Source organism: Typha latifolia, chromosome 8 (assembly GCF_019914945.1).
Source record: "Typha latifolia isolate L0001 chromosome 8, TyphaL0001v2, whole genome shotgun sequence".
Classification (NCBI taxonomy): Eukaryota; Viridiplantae; Streptophyta; class Magnoliopsida; order Poales; family Typhaceae; genus Typha; species Typha latifolia.
The window spans coordinates 10,285,954-10,308,553 of record NC_133093.1 but is presented as its reverse complement, the minus strand read 5'-3'; the positions used below and the strand labels follow the sequence as shown (position 1 = coordinate 10,308,553).

The 22,600-nt window shown below is 35.7% G+C and overlaps 2 protein-coding genes across 3 annotated transcripts; both read right to left on the bottom strand.

Annotated features, from left to right (window-relative positions):
- Positions 1 to 64: 64 nt before the first annotated feature.
- LOC140794307 (uncharacterized) lies at positions 65 to 890 on the bottom strand. Its single transcript, XM_073146293.1, has 2 exons — positions 510 to 890; positions 65 to 392 (listed from the first exon to the last, which is right to left on the bottom strand). The coding sequence occupies exons 1-2, from the start codon at positions 822 to 824 to the stop codon at positions 195 to 197; spliced, it is 513 nt and encodes a 170-aa protein (XP_073002394.1). The 5' UTR covers positions 825 to 890; the 3' UTR covers positions 65 to 194.
- Positions 891 to 2,109: 1,219 nt separating this feature from the next.
- LOC140794228 (formin-like protein 3) lies at positions 2,110 to 21,213 on the bottom strand. Of its 2 annotated transcripts, XM_073146156.1 has the most exons (21): positions 20,986 to 21,209; positions 16,543 to 16,606; positions 15,920 to 16,044; positions 15,138 to 15,838; positions 14,818 to 15,039; positions 14,281 to 14,710; positions 12,680 to 14,204; positions 12,172 to 12,301; positions 11,259 to 11,330; positions 10,811 to 10,909; positions 9,621 to 9,662; positions 9,463 to 9,543; positions 9,323 to 9,373; positions 9,169 to 9,250; positions 8,976 to 9,070; positions 7,164 to 7,235; positions 6,922 to 7,038; positions 4,600 to 4,668; positions 4,454 to 4,520; positions 3,438 to 3,814; positions 2,110 to 2,441 (listed from the first exon to the last, which is right to left on the bottom strand). In XM_073146156.1, the coding sequence occupies exons 3-20, from the start codon at positions 15,990 to 15,992 to the stop codon at positions 3,675 to 3,677; spliced, it is 4,068 nt and encodes a 1,355-aa protein (XP_073002257.1). In that variant the 5' UTR covers positions 15,993 to 16,044; positions 16,543 to 16,606; positions 20,986 to 21,209; the 3' UTR covers positions 2,110 to 2,441; positions 3,438 to 3,674. The 2 variants fall into 2 exon arrangements, with proteins under 2 accessions (XP_073002257.1, XP_073002258.1); XM_073146157.1 differs by lacking the exons at positions 2,110 to 2,441; positions 3,438 to 3,814; positions 4,454 to 4,520; positions 4,600 to 4,668 and adding an exon at positions 7,314 to 7,369 and having other exon boundaries at positions 20,986 to 21,213.
- Positions 21,214 to 22,600: the final 1,387 nt, after the last annotated feature.

Below are 22,600 nucleotides of genomic sequence, written 5' to 3'. Positions count from 1 at the left end.
ATTTTCAATACAATGGAGATTTTATGATAAATATTATTCGACGACATGATGAAGCATTGGTATCTGATCATCTCAAGTAAAATGTTTATATAGCTCCCTCCGGCAGAGTCACAGACAGACAAAAGATTCAAATTGAAGAGCACATAAGCACGTATGTTCTAAATTGCAGTGATGAATTGGAATTTATTGTCACTTTAAAATTCTCTCCTCTTTCTCTTTTCTTCTTCTTCGTCGTCTTCCTCTTCATCATCTTCTCCATCTTCATCCTCGTCCTCGTCTTCTGTTGATTCTTCTTCATCACTACTGCTTTCTTCATCTGAACTCTTACCTTCCTTGTCATCTCCATCGTCATGATCCTCGGTTACAGATTCTTCAGTTTTGGATTCTTCTTCCTAAAAATGGCGGACCTAAATTCCATTATGCAATAGAACTTGAACAAAAAAAAAAAAAAAATGAAACGAGGGGAATAACATGACAAAGTCAACGTTTATACTGGTCATGGAACATACTTGATTGTCCGCATGCATGGCAAATTGAGGCACGCCATTAGCTCTAGAACCAAAGAAGTGAGCACAAAACTTCTTCCTTCCTTGTTCAACCAGACCATTTCCCATAAAAGCGTAAACAGTCCCCCATCCCCTCAAATGCTTCGTCTTTGGTGTAATGCTTCCCCTTCCAAACAAGCAGTGAGAAGCCAAAACAGGACCTTTCGCCTCACTGCGAAATGGAAAATGAGCAGTGGGATTACCTAACTCCAGTTTAGTCCTGGAATAGCTAATAAACAAATATGACGAATTCGAAGCCAAAATGGATTGCAACTCCATCTAATCTATGATTCGCCAAGTTCCTCTGCTCCCTGTGGGAAGAACTCTTACGCATGGCTGTGACCTACTTATGGGAAATAGGCCACACGTTAAGACTTAAGAGGTCTAAAACACGTGCACAACAACACGATTAAATCGTCTCGAGGTACACGTACACGCTCACGTGCCGTTAGCAGTTGGTGTTACTCGATCCACTTGCTATTTAGGAATAGTATTCCCTGAAAACGATGGAAGGTTCCTTTCTCGTCCTGCTGCTCTACTGACGCCAAAAGCCCAAAAGTATACGGCCTTCATAATTTCATTCATCTGGGATCTGCAGTGAGCATATATCAACTGTTTAAGAAGATCACGAAGAATAAATGGCTTTTAAGTACTCAGTCCAGCTTCGGCTCAGTTCACTTCTAATTCTAGAAAAAATATTCTAAATTTTAATAATAAAGAAAAAAAAGCTAATGCCAATGTAAATTATTCTATTATTTAATTAAATGAGTATAAAAATAATAATTATATTGAATATGACATAAAATTAATATTAAAGTAATATATAATAGCAATTTTGTATTAAAAATTAATGACATTTTAAACCAAATATACCATTAATTACATGTAAAGGAGTAGTAATAATTAAGTGGTCTAATCTAGAAGTAAAATAATAATTTTAGTTATTATTAAATTGATTTTTAAAAATTATATGGAATAAAGGGAAAAGAGAATGATAAATTAATATATAGAAAAGCTAAATTATTATTTAGTTACTAGAACAAAACAAATAAATTTAATAAGGCTATTCCTATTCCAAAGGTAGATGAGACTGCAAACAGCATAAGATTATTGGTTAGCCCTAACAAGTAAACAAACAAAACAATCCGTGATCAGGTTGGTTGAGCCCTATGAACTCGATTCACCATCTACAGTGTTGCAATAACAGCACATACGCTCCTGATGCAAGAGAAGCAGGGGCATAAAATGCAGACCGAGAGACCAATAGAATATAACTTTAGACAGTAGCAGCAAATCCCTCACTGAACATTTTTGTCAAAACAGGAACGAAACCAGTCTAATTCTGGCATATCAGACCCATGACAAATCTGTAATGTCAACAATTTCCACCTTGTTCTTTCTTTTGATACAACTCTCATCTTATTCAGTTAGAAGAATTTACCCAGCCACAATAATGAGAAATGCTAAATAAGTCTGCAGTGCAACTTGTACCTTCTTTTGCCCAGCCACAATAATTTCAAGAAACATGAAAAAAACACAGGATCCATAAGAGACTGGAACAAGGTTTCACAAATATCTGATCAATTCTGGACCAATAGATAAAAGTAATTATTTACATAACTTGAAAGCTGCGGACCTATTTTTAAATAAGCCAGTGATGATAAATTTGCATGCTTGTTGAAGGTTTGCATGTACAATTTAACAAGCATGCTCTCTTACAAGGCCTTTGTATTTGCCTAAGGATATTTTGTACATGTAAACTAGCTTTGCTATAATAAAAACCTTAAAAAAGCAGCTGCAAAATTGAAAATGCCAGCCTAGGTCAGCTATACTGGTTTCATACTTCCATCTAGTAGTTGATGCATTCCAGCTCTTGATTATGTTTCGATCAAATGTCTGCATGAAAGGACAAACAAGTCAAATGACTCAAATCAAGGGCAGAAGCATTGGAATGATAAATTTTGATAGTAAATAATAGTTGTCATGGAAACTAATGCTGAACAGATGGCTGATTCTTAACCTGACAGGCAAAATGACAAAAATGAAAAATGGGCCACATGAAAAAATACATCAATAACCAAAATGATAATTTCTTCATATGGTGTTTTCCCTTTAAGAGGACTAACATTCCTCAGAGTATACAATAAATTCCAGGAATATTTAGTGTTTACAGTAAATAATGAGTTCCAGGCATATTTAGTGTTTACAGCATCTGCCATCATACAATTTAAATTGTACAAAAGACCAAACCGAGAAATTGTTCTGTAAATTAACGGTGATGAAATGAATTATTTCCATTCAAAATCCTGTAGCTTCAAACTTGCAAAAGGAATTGAATAGCAATTATTAGCATTCTGTCTTCAACCCCCCAGATCAACTAGGAAGCTGAGAAACCTCCACAACCCAAGGTGTGCCATGAACCGACAGCTATTGAATATAATACACGCCGTATACTTGATCTATGTATTTCAATTCCAAAACAATAGTAATAATGCAGATGCGGTTTGACTACATGAATATTTTCAAGTCTTACAACAGTAAGTCAAATCAAAAAGATTGTTCCACTTCTAGGTAGGTGTTGTACTTTCTACTAGTGATACTTGTTGACTTTACATGTTATTTTATGGGGCACAAGCAAGGATAGGGGTACTTTTATCTTTTTAAAATTAAATTGACCGAATCAATAGTTAGTTAGCTTTTAGGGGTATCCAAGCAAAAAATTAAGGTTGCTACACAAAAACAAGGTGTTTTGAGGGATATATTTGTAAAGATCAACTTTAGAGGGGTATCCAATATCCAGGCAAATAAGATATTTTAGAAGGTTATACATGTAACAAGCCCTAGGAACAAAAAAAGGAAGAAGAAAGAAACAGATCGTATGATAGAACTTACACATTGTATAACCGGAATCTACTCAGCTGAGAATGATTAGCTTGCTAGGCAGCTCCACTGAGAACATTAAATCCAGAGCATTGCAGAGAAAAGGGGTCAATGAGACACTTGCATTGCAAAATTTCCCACCTGTAAGAGTTGTTGGTCTGACTGTTATGCTGTAACTTCTTCTTGAAGTAGATCATGCAAAACTTGCTTCTAGCTCGGAAGATCAATTGTAGGCTCACCACAATCAGTTCAATCCTTTCTAGTTAAAGTATTTCCTCTTTCTTTCAAGGCCTCTTTTTCCATTTTTTTCTTTTCAGCTTCAGCAAATCGGACATTCTCTTCGCGTGATTTGTTGAACGTATTGACAAAGATAATTAAAATTGAAGTCACTGGGAAGAAAAAATAAATTTGTTAGGGAGAAGATCCATAATAAAATTATTGCTAACATGAATAACCATTCTCATCCTTCACAAAATAAGCATCTCTTTCTAGTATATAGCAGTAAATAATCAATTTCAAATTTTCAATATGCTCTTGGTAATGTTTTGTTTTTGTTTGTACTTCAAGAAGGTTGAAACAAAGAGCAGATCACAGAAACAACTCAGACATATGGTCAAAATGATAGAATTACTCCCATATCTATTCTTGCTCCTTCGTGACCTTGAAGATACAAACTAAAGCTTGATCAACAGTCTGTTCATATTTAACTAAAGCTATGAAACTAGTTGCTATGAAAATCAGCGACTAGTGACTTTTTCACCAGTAACTATCGCATAGTCCATTTATTACTGGAAAGCAGTTCAAACATTTAACTAGGAATATACAAGACAGCCAAGATGAGAGTAGTAAACAAGTCAGGTCACATTTTCTACCAAGTTCTGAGAATGTGGCAATTGGCACAAAAACTATGATCGTCAAGATTAGGCTCGATTATCATGGAGTAGATGATAAACTATGACAAATGGGAAACTTTTATTGTTTACGGAAAACATATGTAAGCAGTAAAACACAATGAAATTACTATTTACCTTGTTCAAAAGGACAACGAGCTGGATCTTCTCCAAAATACTGAGCAAGTGAATCAGCATTTCTTCCCTAAGAAAATGTAAAACATGTTAATCTGAAATATGAAAATACGGCAACTACAATTGAGTATTTATGATAGGAAACTCACCACTTCAGAGTATAAAGATATGAGAGACCTGACATCAGCCTCTGCAGTATCCAGAAAGCTCTTCAAAGTCTGCAAGTGAGATTATATATTTTTCCTAAATGTTAGTGATACAAGAAGAATATTTAATGACAAGGGACAAAGACTCCAATAGTGGACTACCATAATGGATTCTTGAAACATTAAAAAAAAAAAAAAAAACACTATAGTGGAATGCTCAAGAATAGGAAATGGAGGACATCTAGCATCCTTAAGGCACATACAAAGACAAATTGAAGACAGTGTACAGCATTTTGATTTTTGGGTGCATAAGAATTGCAGAAAGGAGACAAGCATGTAAAGTGCAATATGGTGATAGCAGATAAATCATGATGAAGAATACCAAGTTGTGAGTCCTCATGTATAGAGATACAAACAGTTAATTATACATTAAGCAAGATATGGTTTACGCATTTTGCATAAAAGTTGCTGTTGTCTTAGCCCACTAGGTATTTATGTCCATAAGAATGGTAAGAGTTTTGTACCCTAAAGCGCAAGATGGAGGGAAAACCTTTGCAGGTATAGTCACAGGGAAGTGAACTTCTAAACCATGTTAAATCAATTGGTATGGAAGCCGATGAAAATTCAATTTCCCAAGGAAATTCCAAAATGGATTCTGTTCTTAAATGGAAGATTCCTGCTTCACTAGTTAACACAGTTTGCTGATGCAACCAGAATAAGAGATGGATTAGGTTATTGCATACAAAGGCTGACCTTATGTTCTAAGATAGGTTCAAGCAAGGAGTTTGTTAAGAGAGCTCAAGGCTGAATATGCCAAATATTAACCTTTTTGGGTCATCACGACTTATGGGGATATACATGAATTTTTAACCTTGTTAACTCACCAACTGCTCTAAAAACTTAAACTATTAAAATATAATATTTTTTATTATAACACCCTCCCTTCACTTCTAGGTTCAGATATTTTAATGGGCCCAAAAAGTGGTCCTAACTTAAATAGAGTGAGGTTTTATATTTTTAATTGCAGATGGATGACAGAATTTGAACTCAAAACTTCTACTCTAATACCATGATAACTCACAAACTATTCTAAAAACTTAAATTGTGAAAGAACGGTAATTTTTATACTATGTATTTTAATAAACCTCAAAGAAATAGGACGACGACCTTTCTAGTTTGGGATGATAAAAGAGATCAAGCATTAATCAAGTAATCAACCTTCTCCAAATGAAAAAGTCCTTATTAGGTAATCCTCTGCAAGGATGCTCAATCTATAAAAAGATGCAATTGTAATCTCCCATACCAATACACCATTTCAACTTAATACAATATCATAAATGTGAAGACTAATTTATTGTTCAGTAGATGAATTCTAAGTGGTTGTCTCCTAAATGAACCGAATGTAATGACTTTTTATCACAGGCAAGCAAGAATAACAATAGTGAAACAAAAATAATTTGGCTTAAAGTTAAAATCCCACGAAGCTTAGGAAGCAGTTATATGTAATGAAACGAGTGAATGACACATTCTTTCTCTTCTAACTCACCAATTGTTGCTACAGTTGTGGTATTGTTTGTAGGCCCAATGGTGAGAAGCTAGTCTAATAGGTTCCTAATTGATGTGGCCTAGGGACGAGAAAAAATGTTGATAAGGAAAAAATAAGGAGAATCCTAGTTCCAACCCCCAAGAAGAAAAGATAGGATCTTTGTGAATATTTTTATCTGACTCTAAGTGCCATTTTCATAATAATATGGCTAGATCGATAGGAATGATAGAAAATAACCTACCAAGCCATGAAAAAAAGAACATCAAACGCATATATATTGTGGGAGATAAAAGAAACGTGAAATCCATCACAAAAGAGAGAAGGAAGAATAAGAAGGAGAAGGGAAGAGGGATAAATGTGAAATTCTTCGCAAAAATATTATTTCTCAAATTTCCATCATTTTCTACTCTCTTTTTTCAGAATTCCTATCACCTCTATATATAGAGATGAGGATATCTATCAAATCATAAATTGCTATTATGCAGATATTTTCTAATATTTTATATAACTAACTAGAACTCTTTTAACTGAAAGTTGTTGTACTCAAATAAAGAACAAACTTATGCAACCATCATATGATGACAAGGAAAGTCAAAATAGAGCATGCTTGTGAAGAGTATTTTCAGCGCGCTTTAAAAATATAATTTTGAGCTTACATTTTGTTGCAGTAATGAATGAAGTCAGAATTACCACAAGTCAAAATTCAGTAACTAGAAAATTACCAAATTGTTCGACATGATAATGTCAGGAATAAACCCCCTATAAAGAGATCGACTTACCTTACGAAATCCAAGAGAGATATCACCATCATTTTCTGAGGCAGTTAATTCTTGTTCGACCTTTTCAAGACCTTTACTTACCGCTTGCATTTCTTCAGCAACTAACTTCAGTTGGATCTGAGCAATTTTTTTATAGAACAAGTTATTGGAAATTGCAAATATTAGCAACTCCACAAGTTTCCTAAAATAGTACAGTAAACATCAGTATTTTCCATTAGTTTTCAATACAAGAAAAGGAAAACCTTAGAGGCTGCTTCCAAATGAATCAAGTCCTTGTCAAAATCAAGCAACTCAGGCATTTTCTCAGCAAGGAGCTACAAAACAAAGAAAAGAATAACATAATAAGTTTTCCTCACCGATTTAATTTAAAAGATAGGATAATAATCGACAACTTGACATAACACCCATTTGCAAATTGTCTGCAAAGCCAACAACATATTTGTAGTTCCTGAGATACATGAATCATAGTGTCATTCATCAGTTACGTCCAAGTGTAAAAATATAACCAAAAGAAAAGAAGACAACCAAAATAAAAATAATGTACAATCCAACGATAGTCGTGCCACCATCGGCACAACACATGTCGGTCAGCACAGGGTGTGCCGAGAGACAACCTCGGCATGCCCCTACATGCCGGTGACACGCCTTTACGTGACACTAACACACATTTATAATATTTTTAATAAACTTTTTAAGATATTTAGATATATTTTTAGATATTCGGTATGCCAATCTTTGATTTTTTTTTGTTTAAATACATGTATTAAAACCTACATTATAGTGCTTTACCTTTAGATTATTTTTGTAAATGACTTATTTTATTAAAAATAAAATAATAGTTAAATATAAATACTATTCAACATATAATATGATTGAATACATTCATTAAGACTAATATTAATGATTGAACACTCCATAATAAAATTAAATACATAATACTAATATTTAGTTGAATATAGAATGATGAAGAGGATCAAAGACTTCATTTGCCGGCACAAAAATAACACAAGAATGTTGCATTAAATATTATAAATATTCTTCAAAACTCATCCACTAATAGTATTTGCTTATTATAACGTCCCACATAGTCTTCATAAAAATAAAAATTTTATAATTCTCTTATAATATAATATAGATATTGAACATGCACGAGAATAACCAGCATCGACACAGGCACAGGCACAGACTTAAGCATATACAAATTGTGGATATAAAATATAATAATAGATATAGAATATTTAATGTATTTTTAATTTAGTTAAGTAAAGTCATAGTTGAGTTAGGAAAGCCCTTAAGGCAAGAGTCCTAGTTGAATTAGAAAAGCTATAAGGCAAATCCTAATGAAAGTTGGTTTAGGGTTAGCCTCTATAAATATGTGAAGTGCAGCCATAATTGTTTATGTCTGGAATGAATATTGAGTTAAGCTAAATTAAGTTTATTAACTTTGCATTACTATCAAGCGTAGCCGTTTATTTTTCCTAAGAATAGATATAAGTTAGAAACTCTATCTCCACCTTCAAACCCTAGCCACCATCTACCTCCACGAGCTACCCACTCATACGACCGATCACCACTATCCCACGATCGTCTGCCACCCTCCGATGACCTTTGCAATGTCAGTTTTTCTTATTTCTAGCCCATTCTGACCTTGTTCCACTATTTTAGTCATAGCTTTTTATCTCAATCTTCGATTGACTTCATTCCAAAGCCATTAGATCCGAAACTTCCGAGGCTACCCATCAAAATCTCAGGATCATCCTGCGGACGAATTGTTCCAGATCTGGTTCGTAATATTTGCTTTAAATGTTTATCCACGTTAAAGCGAAGCAACTTAAGGCATAGAAGAAAGTTAAATATGCCATAATCATCAATTACAATATTTACACATAAAAGTATAAAATGAATTATATATATATATATATACTAAATGCATTTAATTAATAAAATGCTGCTACAAATAAGCATTTCTTTGTTATGAAAGATCTAAACAATCTAGTCCTTATTATTAACAAGAGGACTTGCTCTTAAAAAGAACTATCTTAAGATATATATACCTTGCATAAATAATGCATTAAAGTCATTTTGTTATTTCTTGCACGAGTATCTGATAATTTAAGAAGGCTGTCCAACTTGAATCCCACAGCAGAACCTGTTTAATAAGGAAGCAAACCATTGTTCACCACTAGTAATAAAAATTTAAAAATACTGATAAAATTTCATGGTTATTCTTGTATCACATATTGATACCTCGTGCAGTGCCTTGATTCAATGCATTTCCTAAAGTAAGAATTGTCTGCATTATTTGCCGCAACTTTAAAGACTCTTTAACCTGGATAGACAAACAACCATTTCAATCAGCAAAGAAAAAAAACATCTTATTATTGCACCACATGGAGAATACCTCTCTGGATACATCATTTATTGTATTTAGATTGGTTCGCAACTCTTGCACCTGTATAAAAATTTCACGTCTTTTAGAAAATAGAATCAAGCATAATAAGATATCTGACAAAATATTTATCAGCTCCTAGAGAAAAATACCTGCATAGAAAAGGTAATCCTGAAAGAGAAAACCCTTAGCTTAGACTCCACTCGAGGAACCTTCATCAGCTCCAGAAAGAACTGCCAAAATAACTTACATGCTGCAGTCATCACTCAGAAAGAAATAAAGATATGTTTTTTGGAATCTTAAAACAAACCTGTTCACATCTCCCAAGCAATTCTTTGCTGCCACTATAGTTCTGAAAAATAATAAAAACAAGAAAGTATTTCAAAACAATTGCATCTGGTAAGATAATAAGTAACATCATTTCTCTAAGAAAAGCTTTAAAATGGATGAGCTGCTACTATAACCAAAGGAAATAGAATGCTGTGACATGAAGGAATACATTCTTAAGCTCATTTTATAAAGATACAACAAAGTAGATAACTGGTGAGACTGTTTGTTGATTCTTCCACAATTTATATCCTTAAACATTTCAAGTTGATCACTTCCTCCTGAGAAAATAATAATCTAAGAAGAATTTCCGGGTTATCGATAATCATAAATTCTTATCATAGTCTACAACTAAATATGTGCATGGAAATTCTAGGTGATAGCTACACAAATACGTCTGTGCGGACATGTTGAATGTTGACTAGTTGAATTGAGTTATTAGTCTTACTGAAAATTGGTTCATCTCTCTCTCTATATATAGTCGACCATGGATGATTCATATTGAAGATCCACTTGGATTGGACAGAGTCAAAACTTCATCGATGCTACATGTAACTATCAAGCAAACTGCAAAAGTATGACGGGCTTGATGATTGACCTATGCATCAAGGGGCACCAACAACAGAAAAATTAATGGCATCTACCATATTTGTTTGATTGACAGATTAGAAGCATCACAATAATTAAAGCTAAAGTATATTGCACTATACAAATAAACATATGGTCTAATGATTGAATATTCTCTTTTCTTCATTAAGCTGCTAGTTTATAAAAGCAAACGCAAGTTGTGACTGCAATATCTCAGAGTCAGAACTTAACAGAAAAGTATATTCTCGTTTGCATGACACAATAAATGCTGGTGCATTTAAGTATACTGTATAAATCTTGTTTAAATTGAGTGTACTGTTGCTGTTTATAAATTACATCTGTTCCTTAGATATTTTAGACGAATGCCAAGATAGTCACACTCAACTGCTCAAGAGCAATGGAGCACATCAGAGTCACAACTGCTGCATGTGCAATCAAGAAAGCAACATCACTCTAGCACATAAGTACAGGGAGGCACACAATGACAAATCAGAGTCACAGACAGTTGCATGGGCAATCAAGCAAGAAACATGACTCTAGCACATAAAGTAATGGCAGGCATATGATGACAAAAATCCAGTTTACCTTCAGCATCTCCATTTCTTCTTTTGTGGGACAAAATTTGATGAGGTTCTCCACTTGATCAATGTCTAAAATAGAGGTATCCAGAGCTAAAATTGCCCTCTGAGGAATAATCACAATAAAAAGTTCAAGTGCTAAGACAGCAAATCAGATACATACTCAATTTGGTGGCACATATAATATAGACAGATAAGGTGGCATGTCAGCTAATCAGATGTTAAATTCAAGAGAGATGATTCCCAAAAGACTTAAGCTATACATGAATCTAACTCCTTTTGAACATAGGATAACAGTGCTTCTCATAATTAAAAATTAAATATCTGCATCCATAGTTATCTAGAGGCAAAAGAATAGAGTAAATAATAGTGCACAAAAAATTAGTATATAAGAACTGGCAAAAATGATTAGATGATAATTCCAAAGACAGGAATTCAGAAGCAAGATAACTTACAATCATATCTGGAAGAGGCATCTTAATTTTAGTAAGCATGATTTCACAATTATTTGCTCTCCTCATGTCAACCTGAAAACAGAAAAGGTTCATTGCTCTCTATTTAGAGTTATAATATGGTTATATATATGTTCAAAACTTGTTCCCAAGTTCACCAACAAAATAGGATTAAATGAGAAATATGTAAACAATAAGAATTTACAAGAACAGCACAAGTCCCAAATGAGGACATGTCAATGTTGCAGAAAGATATAACAAGTCAAAAGAAAAGAATCTCAGCTGACCCTAGAAATTGTATTGACACATAACCTACATATGGCCACATCATGCCTTCAGAGAACCTAGCTAAACGTAAACACCTAAAATAATTGCAGTCTGATATAATGCCAAAACACAGGGCATGAGCAGTTGGCTCTGATATATTTTGCCGACTGGACTTAAAAATCTAAGAAGACAATAGTATTTATTGCAATATATCTTTAATAGTTTTACAAAATCGTATCTTTATTAGCATATAAAGAGCCACAGAACATCCATGCGAATGTATTTCACATCTAATTCTTCTAGGAAGTTTCTAGAATACTTGTAGGTAACTGTAGATAACATGATTTACACAATTTATTAATCACTTCTTAGAAAATTCTTGAGAGAAAAATGATTTAATGAAATGCCAAGACTTCAAGCATAGAAAGATCAATCACTTCACTCCGGCTAGAGTCAACAATCACCTAGAAAAAAAAAGAGCATAGACAATCTAAGCAAATAACTCATTATTAATTTGAGAAGTAGATAGATAGCAATATTTTCAAGCTTTGCATGAAGTATCATAAACAAAGTATGTGTATTATAAATATGCATGATTCAACGAATAAACTGATACTAAGTGTAAAGTCAAATAAAAAAACGTAGGTACCAAGTGAACTATCTCTGGCTTGTTGATGCTGGAACTACGCCGAGACCCAGATTTATCCATTCCACTTCCATCATTTGAGGCTGCAGTCGAGAATAGGTTTTCCAATTCAGAATAATTAATCTCTGGAGCCCTGTCAATCATGTTCAAAATAAATCAGGTTTAAAAAGCAGGACGTGACAGCATATTAGACAAATACACAACGAAGGAAAGTTGTTTCAAAAGGAAGAGAAAATAGTTCAGGCATTTATATCAATGGCCTGGCAATAGTTGTATTTGATCCTGGAGACATGTTAGCTAAGTTTCATCAGCTACTCCCATCACTGTAACCTAAAAGTACGATTGAATTTTCATCGGTTACAATTGGTACTAGAAAGGACAAACATAAGAAAGTATTACCACATGTATTCACCCACAGAGCAAAGACTAACTGACAGGATGAAATATAGTTTCTTCAGATAAAGTAACACAGTAACACATAAAACTCTAAAATGTTTTACTATTTCAGTACCTTGTCTGATTTTCTTGTTCTTGGGAATCAGCCCATAGACTTCCTTGCATTGCTCGTGTAACCTTAACCCAATGTAATGGCTTTAATGAAGCTTTTTTGGGGGGATTATTAGGTTGTGAAGATCCACGACCTCTTCCTAAGCTGGGCATGTTTGCTCTTCCACGTCCTAGAGTTGGTGTAGGTGGTACTGGGGCATTTGACACTTTGGATCCAGGAGCATGTGATGCCAGTCCATGATTTTCCCCATGTAAGGATGGTGGCGAGGGGGGAACTCCTGGAGGTTTTGGAGCTTGAGGAGGTGGTGGAGGAATAGGACCTCTTTTGCTCGGCACCGAAGGAGGCGGAGGTGGGGCCGGACTAGTTCTTTGTATGGGATTTAACGGAGGCAGAGGTGGTGGAGGTGGCACCCTAGAACCCACAGGAGGAGGAGGTGCAACTAGAGGGCAGCTATTGGACATCGAAGGAGGAGGGAGATTGGGAGAGGAAGGAGCTCTATTAGACGTATTAGGTAGAGGTGGAGGGGGTGGGGGTGGAGGTGGAGGGCACCTATTAGGCGCAATAGGAAGATGAGGGGGAGGAGGAGGGGGTGGGGGTGGAGGTGGAGGGCACCTATTAGGCGCAATAGGAAGATGAGGGGGAGGAGGAGGAGGTGGCGGCGGTGGTGCCGAAACCCTATTTGATGTACTAGGAGGAGGAGGAGGAGGAGGGGGCAGTGGCGGTGGTGTTGAAACCCCCTTTGGTATAGGAGGAGGAGGTGGTGGTGGTGGTGGTGGTGATGGCAGTGTTGAAGACCTATTTGATATATTAGTATGAGGAGGAGGTGGCGGTAGTGGGGGTGGGGGTGGTGATGTTGAAGCCCTATTTGATATACTAGGAGGAGGAGGTGGTGGTGGCGGCGGCGGCGGCGGTGGGGCTAGTGATGTTGAAGCCCTATTTGATATACTAGGAGGAGGAGGAGGAGGAGGAGGAGGTGGTGGTGGTGGTGGAGCACTCTTATTAGACATAAAAGTGGGAGGGGGAGGGGGAGGGGGAGGCGAAAGCCTATCTGAAGTGCTAGGTGGTGTTGGAAGTAATGTGGATCCATTAATTTCACTAGGAACATTAGGACATGGTAGAAGAGAAGTGACATTTGGATGTACATCATATATTGTGGGTGGGGGTGGGGGTACTCTAGATAAAGCCGAAGGCAATAAAGGAAGTTCAGTTTCCATAACTGCTAATGACGATGCACCACAAAGTGGAGAGAAAGAAGATGGAGGGGGAGGAGGGGGAGGAGGGGGAGGAGGAGGAAGTGGCGAAACACTTATATCGGACAACATATCCATGAGTGGAGCTGGACGAGGGCGAATGGGAGCAAGCGGAAGAGTAGCAGATCTTTTTATTGATTCAGATAATTCGCAGGATGGATGAAAAGAAGCCAATGAAGAGGGCAGTGGTGGAGGTGGAGGTGGCGGTAGTTGTGGCGATGATGATGGTTGAGGAGCAAAGGTGCCATGTACTGCAATTGTGGAGGAAGTTAACTGACCTGTTGGATAAATTATATCACAAGAAATAAACTTTTGCACTTAGAATAAGAACTAAGTTACAGAAAGCATGCTCACCAGTGGATTCAGAATTTTCACTTGTATGATCAGAGTGTATTTTTCCTGACTCAGAAGTGATGTCCACACCATGCTGAACTTTTTCATTGTCCAATGAAGAAACAGAGTTTGAAGTTGCAGAATCTTTTTCTTCATCAGAGTCAATAGGCGACATTAGTGGTATCTGCACACCCACTTTACTTTGAAGCTGTGAGAAATCCTTTACATCATTAAAAATAAACTTCTGAATCTTTTCTTGCAAAGCATTTGCTGAAATTTCTTTGAGCAACCAAAAAGCAGCAGCATCACCACTTTCAATCCATTGAACATCGTTAAAAAGCTCCTGCACTCTTGAAAAAGCTTCGATTGGCAAGCCTCCTTTTATCTCACCATTCAACAGTGATGTTGGAGCTCTTGGAGGAGAAATGCTCTCCATTTCACCAAAAAGCACCTGATTTAAAAAAAAATTAAGGAGAATTGGGAAAAAAAATTATATCAATAACACTGCCAAGATCATGATTATATCTTTTAACTATCATAACATCAGTCTATATTTACCTCTGCCCTAAAACCTTTTGGATAACGGTGCTTTGAATCCCAAAGTATGTCCACATCCTCACTGTTCAGCATTAATATATTTGATCGAATAAAAGCAGTGTTGAACATGATACGAAACATCATAACTTCCCTTTCTGGATCCAACTCAAGATGCACGCATTCCAAGACAACATCGCCTTGGACTAGACATTGTATGTCAATTTTAATGACATCACAATCCCTCTGCGAAATTATAATCAAATTCCAGGGCCTCAAATATAAATGTAAACATATCATCTGGGGACTGCTATAAGCAATTAATAAACCTCATATCCTCATACCTGCTGGTAGTGCCGTAAGGACTTCTTTTTGGACATAGAGAAGAGCATGTTCGTTGAAAAACCATCTTTAGAAAGTAGATTACGGCCAAAAATACGGATTAAGGGTCTGCAACCATTGTTGGAATCAAAGGTTGGAACAGCTCGAAGAATAAGGCAGTCCAAAGATAAAGCTCGTTCGATGGGAGGCCATTCTGGAGAAATACTTCTTCTAGATACATACTGCATGTAACGCAACTGAGATGGGAATGGATTCAGTGGGGACAAAAGTTGCAGGAATCCTTTAGGAGCCTCCCGGTGGACAATCTCTAGAGTTTTTTGTTCTCCACTATGCATCTTTTTGAAAATTAAAAAACAAGCTAATAGAAATGCTAAGAGTGGCCAGCCACCTCTCTCACAATGGAGTAGTATAATGTTTTGGTTATTCTCCATAGAAAGCCAATTCTCACATACACGAAGGAAGTGGTGAATAAGAAATAAAGGAAGAAGAGGACAGCCTTCATAGTGGCGTGGATAGTCAATTATAGTAATATCAAACTCACAAAGAATATCTGCAAACTGGCTTCTCTTATCTCCATCTCTCAAATTAAAAGCAAGGAAGGAGGATTCAGCATATTCTTCATGTAGCTCAGTCACAATCTCACGCAAGTAAATATGGTACATTTCATCCGATAGAACTTCGGTTGAAAAACATGAGTCAAAAACTGCACACAGAAACAATATATTTTATTTCTCATAATTGCAAATATCAAAAAATACTTGTGCAACCTGATTTTAATGCTCACCATAAACTCTGTCAACAAACTCAAGCAACCCATCAGGTGGTCTCCTATAAAAGAATCTGCTAAACAAAGACATCTCATGGGAGTGTAGATTATCACCAAAAGTCCAAATTCGCTTCTGATTTAGGCTGTCAAAATGCAACTTCCATTCATTTCAACACGCCGAAACCACAAAATACAAGGATACATGGATGATTTTCAAGTTTAAACAAAAGAATACAAATATCCTATTTGGCAAAATCAGTTAAGTGATCCCTTAATAAATATGTAGAAAAAGTCAAATATACTCTTGAAAGCAAGTAACAATAAACGCATTACAGCACTGCAGTTAAATTTATATATTACTCAAATATAGACCTTAGGTTAACAGATTAACAATTCAACAAATAAAAAGGAATGCAGTTTCATTATCAAATATTGATATGCAGTCTTATTAGTTGAGGCATCTATTAGGCAGGCTCACCAAGAAGGACATGATGTAGCCTCAAGCCCTCAAGCACCAAAGTTTCTTCAACAAGGATGGAATATTAAGAAGCCTTTGTACTAAAATAATGATTCACTATACGTCAAAGAGGAGCACATTAACACACACACTGACCTACAATCAAAGTAAAGTGTATTCTTACCCTCAGAAAAAGAACAAGGAAGTCACTAATTCCTACTATTCGTCTCTCGTGCAAGGCCTTTGACCTAGTAAAGATTCAAGAGGGCCTTGTCAGGAAAAGGTATTAATAAAGGAGCAGAAACAGAGAACAATACAGAACAAGGAACAAATCAAATTACAAGTTCATATATCCAAGTAGAAATAAGTGTTCTTTAGTATCTGATGACCAACAGTCGAGATAAATAAAAGCAAATCCTTTCAATAATATATGAATTCCAGCATCTAAAAGAAAAGCAGGAGATGAGAGATGGTTTATATAGAAGAGTTGTCACAAAGAGGCTATCACTTAATACGGATGTCTATCGAGAATTCTTATCAAAACATGTTCTATTTGAAAGTTGTGTCAATAAGTAATCCAGCTTCCCCAAGACGCCAAAACGGGAAAAAAATTTCTACCAAAACATGTACATTACTATGACTTCAGAGAACATTATGTGGCTGAGAATATCCAAGAGTTTCCATCTTTAATTTCAAGACTATTAATCTGGATGATACTATAAGTGATTTCTACATCTAGGGTGAAGAATCTAATCTCTATAGCTTTCAGAGAAGAAGAGTAATTTCAGTACTTACTAGAGATGTTCTCTAAGCACAACATTACTGCAAAGGAAGAAACCCTTTGAGATGTGGGACATTAGCAATGTTCAAATAAATGCACTTTATATGTGAGAATATATACAAGTCACCAGATTAAATGTAATATAATTATATAAATATCAAGAGTTAGCCAAAATCATTTACACAGAAGGTTCTACAAACGGTAAGTCTTGTAAGAGTACCCAATTAAGGAGAAACCACGTAGAAATAACTATCATTTTAGATTTAGACTAAAAATGGTAGCAATGACTAGCTTCTAGTTGCACAGCTGACGAGGTCAAATGGGCTCTTAGACATGCAATAAATGATGCTAAAAAAAATTTATTCTAAAACACTAGTAGCCATAAATTTACTAGTAGAATCAGTTCATTAATGTTACATATATAAGTCTAAATTTTCAAGTATTTCCCTAATCCAAACTCTCTCACTAGACACCAAGCTTTTGGAGTGATGGAACAATACAAAATTACCATAAAATCTTGCATATTGTTGAAGCAAGCATCCAACAATATCTTACTAGTATTGAATTAATACTAGAAGATGCATGACAATCTAATATGTTGTTTGAGACCAGCTTTGCTGCAAAATATGGAAATCCTTAATGAGACATCTATGAAGCACGGATACGGATGCGGGATACGAATATAATACGAATATAGGGATACGGCAATAAATAAATTATATAAAAAAAATTCTATTCTAATGACATTGCATTCAATATTTCAATACATTTATTATCTACATAAGCATTTAATAGCAAAAATAAGAGTAATAGATATCAAAGACAATTAAACAAAGAATACATCAACATACAACAACTAATGCACCAAAATAATAAAAGTAGATATCATTGCATTCATATAATTCAAGGTTCGTTGGATCAACCGGTTTTGATCAAACCTGGCCAGATCCATAATCCCGTATCCAACCCGGAAACATCAATTATTAATGTCCCCAAGCTCTTTCCATTTCTCTCTTTACTCTTTTCTTCTCACTCTTTCTTTTTCACTCTTTTCTCCTTTTATTCTCACTTTCTAATTGAGATATCTAGCTCCAACAAACTCTAGCAAACTATGGTTCATCAAGTATTCATTATTTGGAACAATCACATTATCCATATATTGGTTATTATCCTCCTCAATATCCTCCTCAGTATACTCAGACAAGATTCATATATTAATTCTTATCCTCCTCAGATTCAACAAAATTTATTTGATATGAATGATATAATATAATCACTCTTTGAAGCATCAGACTCTAGACATCATTATTTTTAAATTTATGATGACTATTAATCGGATTTTGACTTTTGAGTAAGTTAGTACTTTTGAATAATTTTTTTTGTCATGTTTTCTAAATTTTGAGACATTTTTCTGCATTTTTATATAATATTTAGAATTTAATATAATTATAAAAATCCTATCTAATCCAGGTGACCAATACGACCGATACGTATCGTTTTTTCAAAAGGCTGATACCGATCTCGATCCCAATTTTTCAAACCTTGATATAATCATTTACCTACTAATTCAACAGAAAAAAAAAATAGAGAAAACCTAGTATTTCTCTATTTTATAGAGGTCTTGTTCTATGAAAAACAGAGAAAAATTTAGAAAAAAAGAAAAGAAAAGGGGAGAACAGCGTGAGAAAGTGAGAGGAAAAATTTAGAGAAGAAATTAAGAGAGTATTGCGGGAGAAAGAGGAAGATACCGACGTGAGAGAGTGAGAGAGTGAGATCGGTGTCGAGGGTGTCATTGTCGGCTATCGAGAGTGTCATCACCAGCTTGTTAGTCAAGAGAGAGGGGGCGCGGCGCCGTCGATCGTCGATTGTCGAGAGAGGGGCTAAGGAATGTAATTTTTTAGAGAAGGGGAGAATAAAATAGGGCTCGAGGGGGGAGATGAAAGGGTAATAAGCTTAATGGGTAATAGGGTAGGATAATAACCAAAAACATATTTGAGTTGTATCCAATCGTATCCACCCTGTATTCGAAAACAAAAATTAATTATTTTAATTTCGGATACTCTAAAAACGTATTGAATACATATCCGGGCCGTCCATATCTGATACGTATCGGATATGGATACTCCGCCCAAAACAAAGTATCCGTGCTTTTGAGTGTGGCATCAACTTCTAATTATATTATTTACTTGCTTTATTTGAACAATTATAAAACTAGCCTAATATGCAAGGGATGTCTTAGCCATTGGATCGATTAATAGACTACATAGTCAACAAGAGTAGGCTACGATAGTGAGCTGCTTCAATCTTTTGGGAATCCTCTAGAAAATTAGACTTCTTCTCAACCTTTGAACTCCCAAGAAAACCTTTCTCAACATAATTCCTTAACTTTCCAACCTAGCTCCTTAACTTCTCAATTGGACCTCCCAAAATAGGCCTTTGATCTCCCCTCTCTTTGGGAGGTATCAAACACTTGTCTTCTTCACATAAACCTCTCTTCTACTCTTCCTTCTACTCTCTCCCACAGTTCTTGTGGGTCTCTACAAACCCCCTCATAGTTCTTGTGGGTTTCTTGTTAATATATCTTAATACTCTGCTTCATCTCAATATATTTGCTACTGTCTTGAGGGAATTCCAGCAATATAATAAGGATTGTTGGTGCCCGGAGTTGAAGTCGAAAGCAAAGCTTAAAGCTACACGCTATCATTCATATCGGGTGAGATCTAAACTATCTTTAGCCCGTTCTTGATTAACATAAGTCTAATAGTCATTCTATTATTTTCTCTGACCATATATTTCATTATAAATTTCAGACTTGCTAGTTTGTTAAATTTATGCTAAATTGAATTTAATTTTGCTTATATCTTAATAGAAGATTTTATGATCATTTACTGCTTTTGTTAGCCTACATTTGATCATATGTTCTCCAACATTTTTCTGAAAATTTGAATTGCATAAATCCCTTGACGATTAACTTGGGTGCCTAAAACTTGCTTTACACAGGCCACATCTTAACGCTAATGCCTAACACATTACAGTTGCCCTGCTTAAATATACATATATGCAAATCAAGCTACCAAGCTCTACGCTGTTTCAAGTACTAATAAAGGCCCTAAACCATAGTGGCAATGGATAGTAGAGATAGACCATGTGACTAGTGGCAAAAATATATGGGCATATAGAACTGGAGCTCTGATCTCCTGCATACCACCACCTCCTCACTTAATCATCATCCCGTGCCCTAATAACACCCACCATCTGCTCATAAACAAGTCTTTTATGAGCCGATGGATGAGGATTCTAACAACACTTGCTAAAAGTTTCTAACAGCGATCAACCTACAAATGAGTTACCAAAAAAAGCTGTGATCGTGAATGTTTTAGAAAATTCTTTAAGTCGTAATAAAAATCTGGCATCCTCAAACATACAATCCCAGCATTAACACACTAAATATTGCTTAGCATGGGGGGCAGTAAAATTCTATGCATATTAACAATTTATTCAGTAATAATAACAAAGGTACAAGATAAATACATAAACCATCTGTCTTCGCTTCTATTTTACCAAAATTTTTGACCATATGCTACACCACTCTCCTCCACTCACAAAGAACCTACTTATGTTGGCATTACCTAACAGCCCACCAAAGAAAGCTCAGATTGAAGTCCAAGTGCACAAAGAGGTCATCAAGAACATCATAACCCTAACTCCTACTACTCATGTCAGCTCTTTACCTAAATTACGATCAACATCACCAAACTTTCAAAAATCACCCAAAAAATCCCAAAACCCTCAAAGAGCGCTTATCAAGAACCGCTCCAAAAGCGAACAACGGGGAAAACCGCTTACCTCTGAAAGACTGAGGAATTCACTGGTGGAGAAGAGCAACCGCTCGATCCGAACGAGCCAAAAGAGGAGGAGTTGGTTCAGGAATCTCGAACCGGGTTAGCAGCTCGGGGGGAGAGAGAGAGAGAGAGAGAGAGAGAGAGAGAGAAGTGGCTTTTCGTCTCCAGATTTGTTTTTATTGGGATTTGTGGAGGGATCGCATGTATGTAAGCTAGGCGGTGCATTTGGAAATTTTGGATACCAGGGATGAATGGTGTGTTTGAAAAAAAAAGAAAACTGGGTCCCACCTCCCAACCGAGAAAATGTATCGTTTGGGAGGGAAACGGGTTAGACCGAGTCGAGTGGGGTCGGGTTGGGTTGGGCTTAAGCGGGCTAATTTAAATTGAGTATGCTAGTGAAATCGATCCTAAATTTTGTTAGGATTCAAATAGGGTCACTCGCAAGCCTAATTAGGATGAAAAAAAAAACAATATTTTAATTTTAAAGGTAGCAATATTAGTAGAGGAGTATTTAGAGATGGCAAGTTGCAACCATATTTGATCCACTTAGTGGACAAGATTTATATTCCTTTAACCCGATTTGGATTGGATTTTAAATCTGCCGGCTGATCCGGATCCGATTACACTCTTAGTTCGGGCTTAAAAAGCTTCAGCTAGTTTGGTAAAACTTTTGGTCCGTTCGATAAATGAACCGACCCAATTGTAGCTATTGGGTCCTCCTCCTCCATGCCAAAGCCCAATAAGAAGGGCTCACCAAAGCAAGAGTTAAAGGTTCTTTTTTATTTTTACATAATTGCTAATTACTAGAGTAATTTAATTATTACTCTAATATTGTGAAATTTGTAGTTTTTAGTTTTGAACACCTGTTTGGATGCCAAATATGGGAGTTTTTAAGTACTCCAAATCTACCCTAAAAGGCTTGAAATTTTGGGGTAAAAATAATCTACTATGATCTATACAAAAAAGTTACATAAATCACCACGAGGCTCACCTTTTCCATCTCCTACACTACTTCACAACTCTTATCACAACTAGGTTGGAAACAACTTATTAGAATTGATTCGAAACATTGCTGAGCTTTATTTTTAGAGAAAGTCTATATACTCGTATCATTAATTTTAATCAAACAAATACAACAATAGAAATATGAGACAGCGCAAACGCTCTAGAAACAAGCCTTTTGTTTAGCTAATCACGGTGGCACTACAAGTATAACAACATGAGTCTTAAAAGACTGAGCAATTAAAAATGAAGCAAGCTTAAATACGAATATAGGTGCGCCAATGAGTCCAACAATTATAATTAAATCATTTGAAGGATCCATTTAAGTAAACATGTGAAACTAAGAACAAAACAACAAAGAAAGAAATGAAAATAACGAGAAGAGGGGATTGACAAGTCTGCCAACTATATCCGTGAATGGAGAATTCATATTCTCAAAGCCTAGCAATCTAGGTGAATTTGGAAGCGAGTTAAGGCAGAACATGAAGTGAGGCAAGGCGGAGATGGGTTGAGCCATGACGATAATGACTTGCGCAAATCAGCCGAGACTAAGGCAGGTGAGATCCACGACAATCGACACATACGACAATAGTGCAGAAAGTCGAAGAAGAAACCGA